The 16,906-nt window shown below is 37.7% G+C and overlaps 1 protein-coding gene across 1 annotated transcript in view; it reads right to left on the bottom strand.

Moving 5' to 3' along the window:
- The window catches only part of LOC104165243 (TBC1 domain family member 5-like), a gene marked incomplete at its 5' end in the record, with an annotated part of 40,626 nt that extends 27,538 nt beyond the window's left edge, over positions 1-13,088 (bottom strand). Inside the window, one exon of the mRNA XM_009704819.1 lies at positions 13,022-13,088. Within this exon, the coding sequence (XP_009703121.1) occupies positions 13,022-13,088 (67 nt within the window). The remainder of the gene's footprint in view (positions 1-13,021) is intronic.
- Positions 13,089-16,906: the final 3,818 nt, after the last annotated feature.

Below are 16,906 nucleotides of genomic sequence, written 5' to 3'. Positions count from 1 at the left end.
GTTTCAACCAGTGTAAGTGTGAATAGAAAGAACAGAGAGGAAAGAAACTCTTCAGGTTATTTTTTTCACCAACTGCTGGGAGTGATTGCTACACAGTAAGAAAGTAATTTCAACCCTTCTTAAATTGTACTAGTGCAGATACTATGCTTTGTCTTTTTTTTTTTTTTTTAAATTTGTAATGCAATTCCAAACACGTTTTGAACAAAATTACATTTTAAAGAGCCAAAAGAAATTTGGCAAGATCATATCTCCTCTGCATCCCTCCTTGGCTGCTGGGATCACTAAAAACAAAAGTTATAAGCAACTGAAAAAAAAACAACTTGGAAGCTGGAATATGCTTCAGTTTTAGTAGAGCTGAATGACATCTAAAATCCTTTCTGAACAGCTTTCACTAATTAATTTCTCAAATATTTTGAATGAAGGCTAATAAATTAAGCCTTACAACTCTAGAGACTGTTTCAATAATGGTAACACTGTGTAATATCAACAAGCTATCAATTCTAAAAGGCTAATTTAAAAAATTATATAGCCCTACTCTATAAACTAGTATCTATGAGCCTTGTTAACCCAGGCTTGCAGAAAACTCATCGGTCAAAGTGAAATGAGCAGTGAAGGCTGGAACTCAAGTCTACCACATCCCATTTGCGTCACTGAAGTGAAAGACTTCATGAGCCAATTGGAACCACTTAAACTATGAATAAGCACATACAAATGTTTTTAATCAAACTAGAAAGTTAAATGCATAATCATGTGTTAATACTACCTTTAGGTTGTACAACTGAAATAAAGGCAAATGCCGATGTTAATGTTTTCTGGTTATTTTGTACATATTTTTCACTTCATATTCTTAAATATCCTGTCTAACATACTACTGTACATATTGTAAAGTCTTCGTAATATAAGACCCGCATGAGGAAAAGGTAATTGGATTAATGTTTCTTTAAGAAACTTAATTTCACATGCCATATCTATGCAGTAACCGTCCAATGTAAAATATTTATTGGCATGAGCTAGGGACAGTTGCATTACTTCAAAGTGGGAAGAGTGCTCAATACGTACGAATGAAAAAGCAAGCAAATCAATGGAAGGGATGAAGGTTGCAGATTCGTTCTGGAAATTTTGTTCTTAGGCCTCATCGTTCCTTTCCATCTTTTGAAACATGCATTTATGTCATAACTACAAGAGTTTGAATCTGCGAAAGAATTTTATACTGGGGTCCACTCTAATACACGCATTTTCCTGCTTATAAGAAATGAGGTTGATCTCCTAGCCAACCATATATAAGCATATTTATTATTTTCTTTCTTTCCAAACAGGACATGTTTTGTGGATCTGATGCTTGTTAGGACAATTACAAATATTAGATTTTCAGAGATAAAAGTCCAAAGATTTGGAAGAGAAATGTCTCTCTCTGTCGACACACTGTAAGGAAGGGAGCACAACGAGCAGGGCTTTACATAAGAAAGTCTAAGTAAAATTTCACATGCACTTAAATACCATTTTCCAAAAGGTATTTAAATCCCTAAGATCTAGCATCTTAGTAAAAGACACTGGAATGCCACTATTGCCCAGCTACAGAGGAACAAGCAACTATGAACTCTTTAAGAAGGAGCGACACCAATAATATAACAAGAAGCCTGGGAAATAATTCTGGAATTCAAATAGTAGTTCCCAGAGTTCTACTGAGGCAACACTCAGCTGTGCTAGTGCTGGGGAGAGGTAAGAAAGACTTTCTTCCATTGATAGTCAGTAGTGGAACATCAGCCTCTGGCTCTGCCGCTAAATTCTGATCTGCAGCATAACGGCAGAACCAGTGCATCAAGCACAGATACACAGAAAAATGCAATGGTCGCCCACCTAAGCTCATTACAAACCAAATATTCTGTTCAGAAGAGGAAGAAATACAATTGAGAAAGAGTGGTATAGCACAGACAGTAATCACCACTAGTTAACTTCTGCATTTACTAATTTACAGGATAAAGCTGCCAATATGTACAAACGCAGATCCTTCCAAAGTTTAAAGGTAGTGTAAGCAGCATTTCTGTACTATGATGTTCAGACACCACCAAACTCTGTGGAAGACACTAAAACCCACAGAAATGTAAAAATGTGAATAGCCACATCAAACTACAATCTATGTCACTGAAAAAGGGCAATGATTCAGTTCTGGGACTGCAGGGGCTCAGACCTATCCGCTAAATATTATTCTCTGTAATTACTTCACTTTCAGTTGAAATTGCGGGTAACAAAGACATCATTATCTATCAGGTCATTAGACAGTCTGTACCATTATTTTTTCTCATGCATTTTTAAAATATTCTGTGCCAAGTTTTGAAATCCCTTTTTTTTGTGTCCATGATGAAACAAGACCAATTTAATATTTACAACATTTAGGTAACAAAGAATATTTCTCAGTTCAAGGAAGCATACTGCAATAGTATTGAAAGGTGTGAACATCTGCATACATATTTAAGACTTCAACTAAATCTCGAGCTTATTCCACCCTCTAGACCAATACTGAAGGATAAAATGGATAGTCTTACAGAGATCCAAAGAAAACTCTTGAGCAGTGCTGCTAGCATTGGCAAAACCATCTTAAAACAAAATGGTGCACATGCCCCCAGAAAAGCCAGTTTCACTTTTTTTACAGTGTTTCTTGTTCATCTTCAGAATATGCTTTTCAAAACGTTGAGACCCAAACTCGCATCCGCAGAGGGACTCAATGAAGGAACAGGTTAACGAACAGGCCATCAGAAAAAAACCAAATTCTCGAATTACTGACTCATATGTTTTGCAATATGAGGTCTTTATTGATAGGAACATCAATAAGTGAATGTAGTATCTATATTTAAATAGAGGTAACGGTTCTTTTCAAACATACTGCATAAATCTGAGAAACATGCATAGTTTGTATTATTTATTATGCCATAAAATCATCAGTTAAGAAAAAAGTGAGGCAACAGCCAGGAATGTAATAAAACCAGAGTTAATTCTATAAAAACAGGGGGAAGAAACAATAGAAAGGTAGTATCAAGTAATAAGCAGTAAGTTTCTAAAACAAACCCATTTCTGAAACACACAGATTTTTATTTCCTACCCTGAAAATCCACTTGACAGCCTTAACGTGAAGGCTTATCAATCTGCTTGGAAAATATATGTATTTTCCTTGGTTTCCCAAACTCCTGCCTCAGGATACGAGGCAGAGTTAACAGCCATGTTAAGTGTGAATATGCATGGATGCACTGTTGGGAGGCTCAACATTCAAAGGGCAGATTTTTCTGAACAGTTCAGGTTTCATCTATTTTTGGCTGACATACAGCTAAAAAGGTTTGCGTGAAGAAAGATAAAATCACTTTCTCAAGGTAAACATTCCAGCAACAACTTAAGGTTATTAGGTAGCTATTCTCTTTAAGCTACCGGCACGTATGTAGTACAGTTTGGGGAACTAAAATAAGGCTGCACTGGCAGTGGGACACTTTACCAGCACCTCTCCTAACAGCACTGGATCTGACACAGAACCCCGAGGTACCTTTTTCCATACTCCAAATTGTCCACTTTGCCTTGCAGGTTCTCAGCCAAAGAGCCACGTTTGGCCTTGGGAGAGCACTTCACTTCCAACCCTATAATTGTTTAGCTTTTGTAGAAGAATCCTTGTTACAGCCATTTCAAAGTCTAAATTTCATCAGCTCGCTCTTCCCTACTCATTACTTCATGCACACATTTACAGAATAGTGAAACAAAAACTAGGTATTATGTTCAATTATTTTTATTTTTGTATTGTAACTGATTTGCCAGTTGCAGAATCGAGGCTTTCTAGTTTAAATCCCCCCAACACCTTTGAAATCCTTTGCATGAACATGTAGAACATTTACTTTCTAGTTCTCCTGATTAGAGTTCCCTTCTGCTATTTTACCCTTCTGCTAATTCATACCCACAGCTAACCAGAGCTCTCTGAATTTTGTGTGTTCGCATGCATGCAGCCTTGTTATACAAGCAGACATGCATTCTTTAAAAAAGAGGAAAGTTAAAAGCTTCCTCTAGTACGTAACAGAAGTTAAAAGCTACAGCTCTACAAATCATCAAAATAAAAAATGGATGTAATAGGGGGAGGGGAGATACTTTTTGCAAGAATATGCCCCAAAATGCCAAAATGTTTCTCCTTACTCACACCTGACTAGCTAGAGCAGGTCTAGAACTGGCATAGTCATGACCATATTTAAAAATATGCACCCAATTTCAAAATTTGGATGATTTTATGATGTGCAGGGTGATAAACGCAAAATTCTAGTTAATATTGTTAATTCCATCTTAACTTTGTAAATCCGCCCATTTTCCATGCAATGACATAAGAAAATGAGTAAGTGATTTCATGATAGAACTTTAATCTCTTGAACTGACTAGGTTTTATTACCATCCTTAAAAACCATGTAGTCTCACTAAAAGCAAGTCTTTGCTCTTTAGATTTATTTCAGTTGTACATTATTTTGAGAGACCTTTTGTCTTCAACCTTCTTTGGATTAAAAACTGTAATTCCTCAAATCTGCTGTCTTGCATTCAAGTTTTACATACACTTCTAGTTTGTGGTTTTGGTTTTGTTTTTTTTAAAACCAAAATGAAATCACTCACCAGATGTATTCCGCGCAGAGTGTAGGAAAATCAAGATATCTGTTTTAACCTTCAGTAATTCTGTTATGAAGGTGTAGTACACAACTCTTCCATTTAGAATCCCACTGAGCTAGTGGGAGCACTGAGGTAGTACTCAGCAAAGAACTGATCCTCTCCAGGTTCTCTGGTTGCTAAACTCAGCCAACAACTCACTCCCAGTTCTGTGGCAGATGTTCTTGCTTTTATGCCACTGCGCATCTCATGGACTAGAAGCTAATGTCAGCATGATTAAGATCTTAAGAAGTGTACTTTAAGCATCAAGAAAAATACAATGCCATTCACCCGTCAGTGTTAGTCATGTTCCTGCAAAGACGATGCGAGTTCTGAGCTTTAAATGAATGACAATGATGAAATTCACTGCATTACTTAGACCCACTGACCTTCAGAACTTTTAATAAATATTTCAAATTCATTATTGCCAGATTTTGTTTTAGAATGAAGAATCATGAAAGGATTGGGGGCCAAAATGAAAATCACAAGAGCAATTCTGTTGGGTTCCTTTCTTTTCTACCAAGTTTACTGAGGGACTAACGGTGCTTACAAAAAAGGAAAATCTTCATAAAAAAAAAAAAGAACAAAATACTTCTGAACTTTTTCCAACTTAATATTTCTGACTTCATATGGTATTCTGCTCAAGCTATTTAGCTTAGGAATGAGTTTTTGCTTAGAAATTAACGTTTTTCACTAATACAGACCTTCTTTCTTCTGCTCTTGCCACAGGTGTCTCCTCCTTCTGATTTAGAACAAACTAATGCCATTTTTAGGATTTTGAGTAATAGGGTTTACAGAACCACAGAATGGTTGAGGTTGGAAGGGATGGCTGGAGGTCATCTGGTCCAATCCCCCGGCTCAAGCAGGATCACCTACAGCCAGCCGCCCAAGACCATGCCCAGATGGCTTTTGAATACCTCCAAGGATGGAGATGCCACAACCCCCCTGTGCAACCTGTGCCAGTGCTCCATCACTCTCACAGTAAAAAAGTGCCTCCTGATGTTCACAGGGAACCTCCTGTGTTTCAGTTTGTGCCCATTACCTCTGGTCTTGTTGCTGAGCACCACTGAAAAGAGCCTGGCTCCATCTTCTTTATACCCTCTGTTCAGATACTTATTAGACTTTGATAAGATCCTCCCTGAGCCTTCTCTTCTTTAGGATGATCAGTCCCAGCTCTCTCAGTCTTTCCTCATAGGAGAGGTGTCACAGTCCCTTCATCACCTTTGTGGCCCTTTGCTGGACTCTTTCCGGTATGTCCATGTCTCTCTTGTACTGGGGAGCCCAGAACTGGACACAGTACTCCAGGTACGGAGTACAGGGGAAAGTTCACCTACTCTGACCTGCTGGGAACACCCCTCCTAATGCATCCCAGGATACCATCAGCCGTCTTTGCTGCAAGGGTGCATTGCTGGCTCATGTCCAACCTGATGTTCACCAGGAGCCCTAGGTCCTTTTCTGCCAAGCTACTTTCCAGGCCCCAGCATATACTGGGCGTGCCTGGGGATCTTCCTCCCCAGGTGCAGGACTTCACAGTTCTCCTTGTTGAACTTCATGAAGTTCCTGGCACTGCATTTCTCCAGCCTGTCATGGTCTCTCTAGATGGCAGTACAACCATCTGGTGCATAAGCCACCTCTCTCAGTTTTGTGCCACCTGCAAACTTGCTGAGGGTACACTCTGCCCCATCACCGAAATCACTAATGAAGATGTCAAACACGACTGGACCTAGTATTGACACCTGGGGTACACCACTAGTTACCAGCTGCCTAGACTTTGTGCCACTGATCACAACCCTTGAGCCAGTTTTCAACCCACTTCACTGTGCTTATCCAGCCCATACATGAAGAGCTTGTCTCTAAGGATCTGATGGCAGACAGCATCCAGGTGGACAACATCCACTGCTCTCCCCTTGTCTACCATGCCATTTCATCATAGAATGTTCTCAAGCTGGTCAAGTATGACTTCCTCTTGATGCATCCATGCTGACTACTCCCAATGAACCTTCTTGCCCTTCATGCACCTGGAAACAGTTCCCAGGATTAGCTGCTTCATGACCTTCCTAGGGATAGGGTGAGGCTGACTGGCCTAGTTCCCTGGGTCCTCCTTCTTAACCTTCTTGAAGACAGGAGTGACATTTGCTTCCCTTCAGTCCTCAGTCACCTCCCCCTATTGCCATGGTAATTCAAAGACTGAGAGTTGAAAAGTAAAGAAAATTCATAATGAAAACCACTTTAAACATTAATAAGGGAAAATATGGCATCAGCTGAATTTGGTATCAGTGGTACATATGCTAATTTTTCACGTACAACAGAATAACTTAAGAGTAAACCAAAATTTTCACTTTCTTTCCATGGATGCTAGAAAGAAACTACCAACTTCCATGGCCTCTCTTCATGTGCTAAGTCTTTCGATTTTGCTATCAATCTGTCAAAAAGCATTCTGCCAATAAAAGCCGTTGGCAGTCCATCTTTCCTTTCTGATTCTCTGTTGAAAGCATCTCAGGCTTTAAGTAAATTTGTTAAATTTGCTTTCTCCTATTTTCTAAGGGATCACACTGCATACAAACAGAAAGCAAGGCTGTATTACCATTTCTACCTCTTTCTAAAGTAATATAACTTTCACAGGAAAAGTTAAAAAAATCCACAATTTCTATCTGTTGAAATGTTTGGAAATGTTTGGAAAAAGCATGCTGCATATAGGGTTTCAGTTCCTTAATGACAACTTCCTCTTCCTTTTCCTACAACATCCTTTGCAAATTCCTTAGGACACCTGGCAAGGAGTGCAGAGTGGAGCAGCTGTGCAAGGACGAAGCCAATAAAAGAAGTTATACAAGATAGAAATTATATGGAAATGGAAATTATATAAGGGTCCTTGAACAGGAAAAGAAAGGAAAGTAATTCTGAAAGAATTCAGATAAAACCAGATATCTTCTAAGCTTTCAGCAGGTATGACAGTGATCTTCTTGGATTTGGAGAAAAAAGCTGTTGGAGGAAACCTGTGATCAGTGCAAAGAGTCACCTTCTCTTGCTGGAAATACGAGATTTGCAAGATGGAATTGCTAACATCTTCACAAACACAGACAAAATGAGAGTACTGGCACAGACTACCATATACAGAGAAAGATTATTAGCACATTCAGAATGCAATCTTTCAGAAGAACCACAAAATTCAAGGACAGAGTTTACAGGCTCTCAGACAAAATTAACTTGTACTGAAAAGGCCTCTTTGCACATAAATGGCATCAACTAGAACGGCATCTAGCAAATGGTTCTAGGTAAGACAAAACAAACACGGATGCCAGTTTTACTGTTTCCTTGCGGAAAGAGAGAAAGGATGCAAGAGCTGAGAATTCTCCTTACAAAGTTACAGAGTAGCTGTCCAGTGCCACTTCACTGCTTTGCCTTCTATTCCCAAACTTTTGTATCTCAAAATATTTGAAAAACTCAACAGAAACAAGCTTGTTCTTTACAGCTCTTGATTACGTGTGCACACATAGTGGACAAAGTTAGGAAAAACAGGTTATAATTGCACAGGGGTGGCTTCAAAGTAAAACAATAAAGAAACATCACCTGTGTATGAACAAGACTAAACAGGCTTCTGTAGATGGAAGAGGGCTGCTTCCTAACAGATTAAGACAAGAGTTTTCTTCAAGGTGGAGGAATATAAGTTGTCTACATCTTCACATTATGTTTAACATATAAGGACAAGAGGCTATGTAGCTGTTTCTGGCTCAGCTGCCAAGAAAAGCCACATGTCAAAGAGGAATCAAACTAGTTTCACTACCCATTTTTGGAAGTGGGTAGAAACAGGGAGGAACAGCTTGCACCCCTTGCCGTCTTTCTTCTGTATGCTCAGTATCAGTCCTGTGGTTGTTGGCTGGCACACAAGAAACACGCCTCAACCAGCAGGACCACATTGCCTTCTTGCAGTAAGAAAGAAAACATCTGGTAAGCAGAATCTGTAAGAAGTCAGGGGAAGAAAATAGAATACGAAAGCCTATCTTATACTAGATCTTCTGCCTATTTGAAATATCAGCAGAAGGACGAATATACATTGTCTACATATTCCACAACTTTGAGCAACCATCACTCGTCATGGAGTTTAAGTCACACAGGAAAGAACTTTATCTTGATACATGGGGTAGAAATTAAACTTATATACAAGTGCAGAGATGTATTAAGAAATTATCCAGTAATACTAGTCATGGGTCTCTGAATCATAAAGTAAGTTAACAACACAAGTATGAAAAGTGAGCTTTTTTTAGGCTATATATTTATTAGGAGCAGTATTAATGTATGAATCCACCTTGGAAGAAAATAAGTGTCCTTGAGACGTTAGATTCTATCAGCCAAATTGAATGTCTGCATCAATAGCTCTACCTAAAAGTCATAATTAGGTCATTAAAATATATTTAGAAAAATAGCCTGTAAAATAAAGTTAAAAAATACTCACCTTCATTTTATTTCATAGGTCACTGTTATACCATCTAATAAGATAATTAAAAACATGCAAGCAGCTGGTACTGAGGCTAAACAGATTAATGTAATAGTCTGTAGTCATATGTGCTGGCAAGGGGTTCACCTCTTTGGCGAGGAGAAGGTCAGCTGCCCTTGGGAAGGCAGGAGAAAGACAGTATTTCTACTTTCCAGTGGCACTGCATTGCAGATACTGAAACTAGAGACTCACATCTTTTTTCCTTTCCCTTTGGTGAAGTCTGGCCAATTTGGACACCCAGAAAGGCTTTAACCATAGCAGTAAAATAATACAGTAGAGCACAGCTCAAATATTTTCCTCAACTTTCTTATGTTTTAAAGATGAAAGTTACTACATGTCTAAATCCTTGTTCAAATTTTGCTAATAGTCAACTTCTAATTTTGATGACATGGTTCTAGGAGATAATTTTCATAATTTCTTATTAGTAAAGCTTCTTCCCAAGTACACAAAAAATACTTCCATTACAGCCTGAAGATAAACTAGAAAATTCTCTGTGACCTGTCAGGATGCATTCACAAACTCACAGAATATTTAGAAATATGTGCCAGTCACATGTGCTTTCCGCTTGCATTACTTACAAACTTTACGACCTAAAGGGAAATGCTCACTATCTGAACATAAGCAACATTAACTCTGTGCCGTGATCAGTACGAGCAAGACTCACAAACTCTAAGGTGACACCCTCACATTAAAAATAAAACCACAGAAATAGTTCTGGAGCATCATAAACATATCAAAGGATAATGATCTGACATCCTTTATTAATACATATACACACACTCAGAGTCTTGTACTGGATAGTATAAAATTATCCTTTAAAACAGCAGTGTTGGAATAAAGTGTGTGTCCCCCCCCATGGTGGTTTTTTTTTTTTTGTTGTGGTAAAAACAATATGCTCTTAAGACCACTTTAATAGCAAAATATATTCACATTCAAATATTTTTTAACATTTGGAGTTGCCTCTTCTCCTAAATAAATTGTAAGGACTGCTACTGATAAAACATAAAGCAGCTTTTCTTTCAGTAAAAATTTTCAGTAGAATTTTGCATTTATTAGCCTTCTGCAATCATGACACCTACCATGATCCAAAGATGACTTTGCCTCTTTTAGGGCAAAAATTCACTAGCCAGTCTTTTTAAAATACAACAGACTGAAGAACATTGGGTAAACATGGCTATCATTGGTTTTACCAAATTACTAACTTAACTGAAACAATATTAATTGATTGTATGTATCCTAAAATAAGTCCAAATCTCTAATGAGTCCTTAAAGAAATAACAACCATTTACCATTGTTACCTTTTGAGGTAGTTTAAGATTTAATTTTCTTCTTTCATAAGGTATTAGCCACTCATTTTTTACTTAACATGCAGCCCAGAACTATAACTATCAACACAGCAAACTTACAGCCAGTCTCATTATACAACGGGAGTTACTTGCCACTGAGAAGAAAATATTCATTTCACACCTTAAAAACCGCAATACTACTTAACAACAGTGCTAGCTTGCCAACTATTAAAAGTCAAGACATTTATATATATGTGTATATATATATACCCCCCATATATATATATACACTGTACTATCTTGCTTTACCATCTTGCCTTTAATTATAAGAACAATAGTCTGGCAGTGGAATATGGGACTGCTTTTAAAACATTAATTAACTTCAGTTTTGTAAGTTGGGCGGTAATCCTCTCTGACAGAATACGATTATTATTCAGTGGAAGTCGTAGCCAACGTCATATTTATTATATGCACTTTAGACTAAGGGATATGGAGATATAAAGACCAGTTTTAACCCCCACTTATTTGTGGAGCATTAAAGATGGCTGAGGATTCACTACGGTTTAGGTTGATTTAAGTAAATGCTACCATGCTCTGCCCTCCCACTTACTTCTAGCTGTTCACGCTAGCTACTTCGTTTGCACAGTCACCAACACCCATCCGAAGCTTTGGCAGGCGAACCCTGTGAACCGAGCCATCAGCAAGCTCTCCCTATAAAGAATGAACAGGTTGGGCTAGGTTAGCTCCCTGGACTGGCTCACTGACAGACGAGTGCTACTGCATGAGTGGAGAAGGGGTCGGAAGAAAGTGTTGGACCCCAGCCCCACGGCTTATGCTCTCGTGGAACCAGAGCCTAGCTGAAGCTGGCTGCTGCTTCTTCAAGTGTTACACCTCGGCAGGTACAACAGCTGGGGCTCTTGAATTAACGACTTTCAGAAATTGGTGTCCTGCAATTAATAGCAGAGAGAGCTCCCCACTCCTTTCTTTTGCTGACCTGGCTGAATTTGATCTTGCTTGTTTGTCAGAGACTGCTTCATGGTCTCTATATATGCTTCTCACCTAACAAACATGAACATTAGTCTGGGTGGTATTTTTGAGCCCCTCTTTTAACTTAGATAGTACGTTGCATGCACTAGAGAACCCAAATATGACAAGAAATCGAGTCAGGCAGAACCCTGAAATGGATCTGCGAACACATTTTTCTCAAAGTGAACATGCTAACTACCCTCAAAGCCTTTTATATCACCACAAAGTAAGTTTCATTACAGCAGACTTACTAGGATACAGAAAATTGGAAGGATTTGTAAATCAAACCTCCCCTGTCCCACTGTGTCCCTGCAGGCACACTCGTTCCCAACCTTGCTCTCAGTTCAGAAGCTTCCTCTTGGTGTTTAAATCGCAACAAACTCCTTGCTCTTCCCTCTAGGTCCTTATGAAAAGTCTTTCTTTTCAACATCCTCAAGAACAGGCTGTTTGCTCCATGCTCTCCTCAAAGATCTCTCAGTCTCCAGCCTGCAACATGTTCTCCAGGCGTTGTGTCCCTCCCTGCCACCCCGCACCCGAAGGCTCCCCACGCCCAGCACAGCTCAGTGCCTGCAAGACAGTGGGATGTTCCCCACACAGCTGGCTGCAACCAGGAGAAGGCAAACCAGCAGGTTCCTCCTGCCCACCTGCCTACACCTCTTTGAAGTACAGGCTCCAGTAGCCTACCATCAAATAATGAAAAAGATGCTATCCATCATAGTTCCCTAAATGAATGCAAAATAATCATGTGGTAAGCTTGTTTTGTTTTACTGTATTTAAGGATCAAAATCAGATGCAGTCATTCTGGTCAGCACAAATCTTACTATTAATTTACCAGTCACAAGGACAAAGATTTAGCATTTGTAGCAGAGGCAGTATTTTGCTGGCTGAATGATGAAACTACACATCTGCTGATTACCTTTCCGTGCTTTCAAGTACAAGACACCCTCTGGTATGTACCCAAACAAGACACGAGCTCAGTGACAGCGCTGCAAAAAGTTGCTCAGCATCATGTTTCTTTAACTGGTGTTTACTACCAAGAGAATTGAAATACTATTTTCCTGTCAGAAAATGTCAAATTTAACAAATCCTGGCTTTGGTTTTTGACCTGAAATAACGAGCAAATAGAGTTCCATATGGTCCATAGATCCAGTTACTTTGGAGAAGATCAGAAAGGTGATCGCTGGTGAGTTAAATATTTCAACAAGATTTAGCTTAGCTGCTATGAGTTTAGGTGAGAATTTCTACTTTATTGCATGCTTTGGAGAAAAAAAAAACACCCTCAAAAAAAACCCCTTAAAAATATTCAGGCTTTTAAACATCCTGTACTTTTGTTAGTTAAGCATTTTTAATAGCTTTCTCAAAAAAATAATAATCCAGAAAACAACTTTTTGGATCATTCCTTAACTAAATACTTCATGTCCTTTAGTCTACTGACTGTTGCAATTTAGATTGTACAATACTCTTAAAATACACGGACCTGTTCTTTTGTTTTAAATAGATTACGCTGCTTATTATATTCAAATTTTTTAAAATTAGAAAATAAATATAAAAAATTACCAACCTGTAAGAAATAAATGTTCCATCAGAATCTGAGGTATGGTGTGTACTTCCATTTTCATTTGAGCCTCCTAATACAAAAATAAAAGAAAACGCCTTTGTTATAAGACAAACCCTAATAATAAATAACACAATATCAATAAGAATTGCCATTTATGTTACCATATATGGTAACTTTAGTTTACGATAAAACTTACACAAACAAGTCTCAACTTTACTTCTTCAAATTCTTACAGCTGGCAAGAGAGACAATCAGCCTCCATGTTCAATTTGGAGTCTGAATGTTCTGAAAATCTGAGATTTAATTTCACTTAAAGTTTTGACTGAGGCCCTTCTCAACTTATTAGCCACAATTTTACTACTATAAGGTTACAGAGGTATACCATATAAATAGATGAGTTTGATTTTACTAATATTAAGTCAAAGAATGTAGAAGTTAATCTATTTTATGAAAAATTTTGAGTTGACTGTATGATACCAGATATTTTTTGTCATAGCACAAGTTCAAAGCTTCTCTGAAACTACCTAAGTAACACGTCTGCAAAACATCTTGTTTTACATCCTGTGGGCTGTTTATACATAGAACAGTGACGTTCATAGAAACTAAGGATTACAAGGAAACCTTCCTCTCTATAATAACTACTTCTATTGAAGGACTGTTAAAAGCCAGAAAGAATAATCTATTTTTCAAAGCAAATTTATTCATGCCCTGTTTTACACTATTTATTCTTGCCCAATCTGTCATTTAGCTTGATAATTCTATGTCCCTGTATATTTACTTAATTCATTTACAGACAGCATTGCACACCTTCGTGTCCTCTGTTCTGCGTACTGAAATCAAGTTCTTTCAGTCTTTTTCCTTATTCCCTGTTTTGTTTAAATCACTCCTCCTTACACATGGAAAAGAAGGGACAGGAGCCGTAGACAGCATACGAAAAGTTTAATCAGTTGATTAAACCGTGGTTTAATCTTTAAACAGTGGTTTTCTTCTTTATCAAAAAAATTTTGCTCGATACAGTCTATAGTCATGCCACACTGTCTTGCAGTTTCACAGCCATCCATTTTTTGTCCTCTCAATTTTTTACATTTATTCTCTATTTTATTTACAAAAAGAAGCTTGTAGTTTACAGTAAAAATTCTTGCTAGTACTTTATTGTATTTCACACGATCTCATGTTGTTTCTAGTCCTCTTTTCCTCAGAAAGGATCAGTCCTACCTGAATACTCTATTTGTGCTTGCACTGGATACTACTTTCTAATACTTTTTCTTCATAAAAGTCTATCAGTGCAGTCTCTCACTTCGTGGCAAGACAACAAATGAAAATATTGCATAAGATCAGTTCCACCACAAACTCCACTAAGAATAATTCTTTTATTAACATCTGCATTTCTCTATTCCTTGTAATTACTATACTTCACTAATCCCCATGCTTTCTATTTAATAACATCTGCTGTGGCACTGCATCAGATGGTTTACTGAGGTCCAGACAGACTTACGTATTTCCTTAATGTATATTTTGAAAGGCTAGCAGGTTAGCTGGGCACAATCTCCCATTTAACGTGCACTAAAAGTTATCCCATTCACTTTTCTCTCTTACTTCTTACTTAAAACTTTTTTCTGAAGTCCTGCACAGATTATAGTCAACCTATATAGCTGCTTTGCTATCACTTTTTTTTCCTCTTAATCCAAGTACAAGTACATTTCCCCTCCTTCCAATATATGCTATCAGCCATGAACTTAAAAGACTAAAAAATTGTTCCATGTAGGAATATCTGTCAGTATTTCTGACAGGCATTTACTCTGCAAGTCAGATGCTTTAATTATTGGATGTGCTAATGTATAATACCTACCCTTTTATAGGTAGGGTAATACCAACACTCCCTTTTAGTTTATTTATTTATTTACTTACTTATTTTAAGGTCTTTGCCTGAAATTTTATTTTACTGAAAATTAAAACTTTTTCAGTTTAGACCTTACTTGGATTACATTTAATATCATTTGTCCATTCGCACTGCACAATGGTTCTAGTTTTCTCCCCCAGAAAGCTTCTTTATATAGCCACATAATATTTTCTTGTTAACTTAAATTTCCTTCTTATGATCTAATTCAACTTAACTTTTGCTAATTGCCACTATAACCCCACACTTACTGATATCCAGGAGGTAGCCTTCTTTGCAGGTCAAGCTGTTTTTCTGTTTCTTTCAGGATCTTTGCTTAGTCCACACATTCCATAAAAAATACTTAACCATTCACTTTAGCACAGAACTTTCCTTCCAAGTGTTTTTCCTCATCTAATTTGGAATGCATTTTTTTTTTATTAACTTTTGCACCTTTGCCTAAAATAAACCCCAAACCTCTACTACATTTTAGTCTAAAATCACTCCGTCCAGTTGATTTCACTAATTAGCGCTCTCAATTTATTTTGAAAATGGAAATCCTACTTAATCAATCTGCTTTTTGTTTACTAAATTTAACTAAATTAACAACACCAGATATTTCATCCAGGAGTCGACCCCCCCATTATTAATAACCATCTGTTCAGTTTTTTCTTGTATCTTGGAAAACAGTCTCCCATATTGGGACAATTTTAAGTAATACACTTTTTCATATATTACCCATCTCCACATCTGATCCTGCGCATTCAGAGAAATGACTGAACTATGTTCAGCCTCTTTTAAAGCCATATGGCTAGATGCAGTGATAGTGAGCAATTGTTTATTGGGACACAGCACATTAAAATGGGTCCCGAATGTACTACTGCACTTTATTTATACTTAGACAACTCCTAAGCATTCACCTATCACACTAGTCAGACTGAAAAAGAAAACTCTTTCACAACACTAAGTTCATACACTGAAAAATATCTTTTGGGACTCTCTTCAAGAATGGCAACATGATCTTCCTCCTTTCTGAAGAATGAGGTTTACAAATATCTCAAAAAATGCAAGCAAGTCCTTTATCATCTTTCAACTAAACTATTTGTCCTGCTTGAACAGTCAACAGGACTCTGCAAAGAAAACCAGAATCTTGCTGATAAAAGTTGTTCTTTCATCAAGAGTCCACAACGAACATTTGGTGGGATCCTGGGTCTGCTGTATCCACGGAGCTGTCCTTCACTAACTACTCTTAAGTGTAGCTTGCTTTACTCTGAAGCATTCTTTCAGAAGACAGTAATTTCCTTTACTTAAATGACTGCCACAATACTTTAGCATTCTTAATTGTATACCCACTGTTAATAAATCTCATATTCATACAAGTTATTGTTGCAGGTTTTTTTGAGAGCCGCTTTTGCTGTTCCATTGTATCATTAGCAGCAGCTACCAAAACTGGATAGGACATTCAGCTCTCAAAAAAAGGATTTAGCGGAGTGGGCATTTCTGTGGTTGTTTTCTTGCTCCATCCCCTTTAAGACAGATATGTCTGTTAGGACATCTTGAAAGATGATTTAGATGTCTCTCACTGAAAGTGATAAAAAGATAAAGCAAAGTGCAAAGTATTCATTCACTTAAAAGAAGATTCCCTAAATTTTACCTACTTTTATCCAGAAGGCTTCCTAGCAAATCCTGGTAAGTTTGCATAGTCAGCAATACTGGAGAACAAATGGGATAGGTGCTTCACTAAGTAATGACAACAAGCTGTGGGAATCCATGCCCTGGATCACCTCTCCTCAGGCAAGTTCCAGTTATTTGTCCATTTGAAAGGTTTGGTGAACTCCCAGTAGAACAGATAGATCACTTGTATCTACTGGTGATAACGACCCAGCTTTCTGGTAAAATTAGCATGCATACTGAACAGTTATGGTAATAGAATTTGTGGTCTCCTTTAAAAATCGTAATTGATTCAGTATTATCCTAATCTTTAGCTCTTTTCTGAGACTCCAAAATGGGAA

The sequence above is a fragment of the Cariama cristata genome, unplaced genomic scaffold, assembly GCF_000690535.1.
Source record: "Cariama cristata isolate BGI_N322 unplaced genomic scaffold, ASM69053v1 scaffold12697, whole genome shotgun sequence".
NCBI classification, from domain to species: Eukaryota; Metazoa; Chordata; class Aves; order Cariamiformes; family Cariamidae; genus Cariama; species Cariama cristata.
The sequence above is the reverse complement of the archived record's forward strand: the minus strand, read 5'-3'. Positions and strand labels throughout refer to the sequence as shown.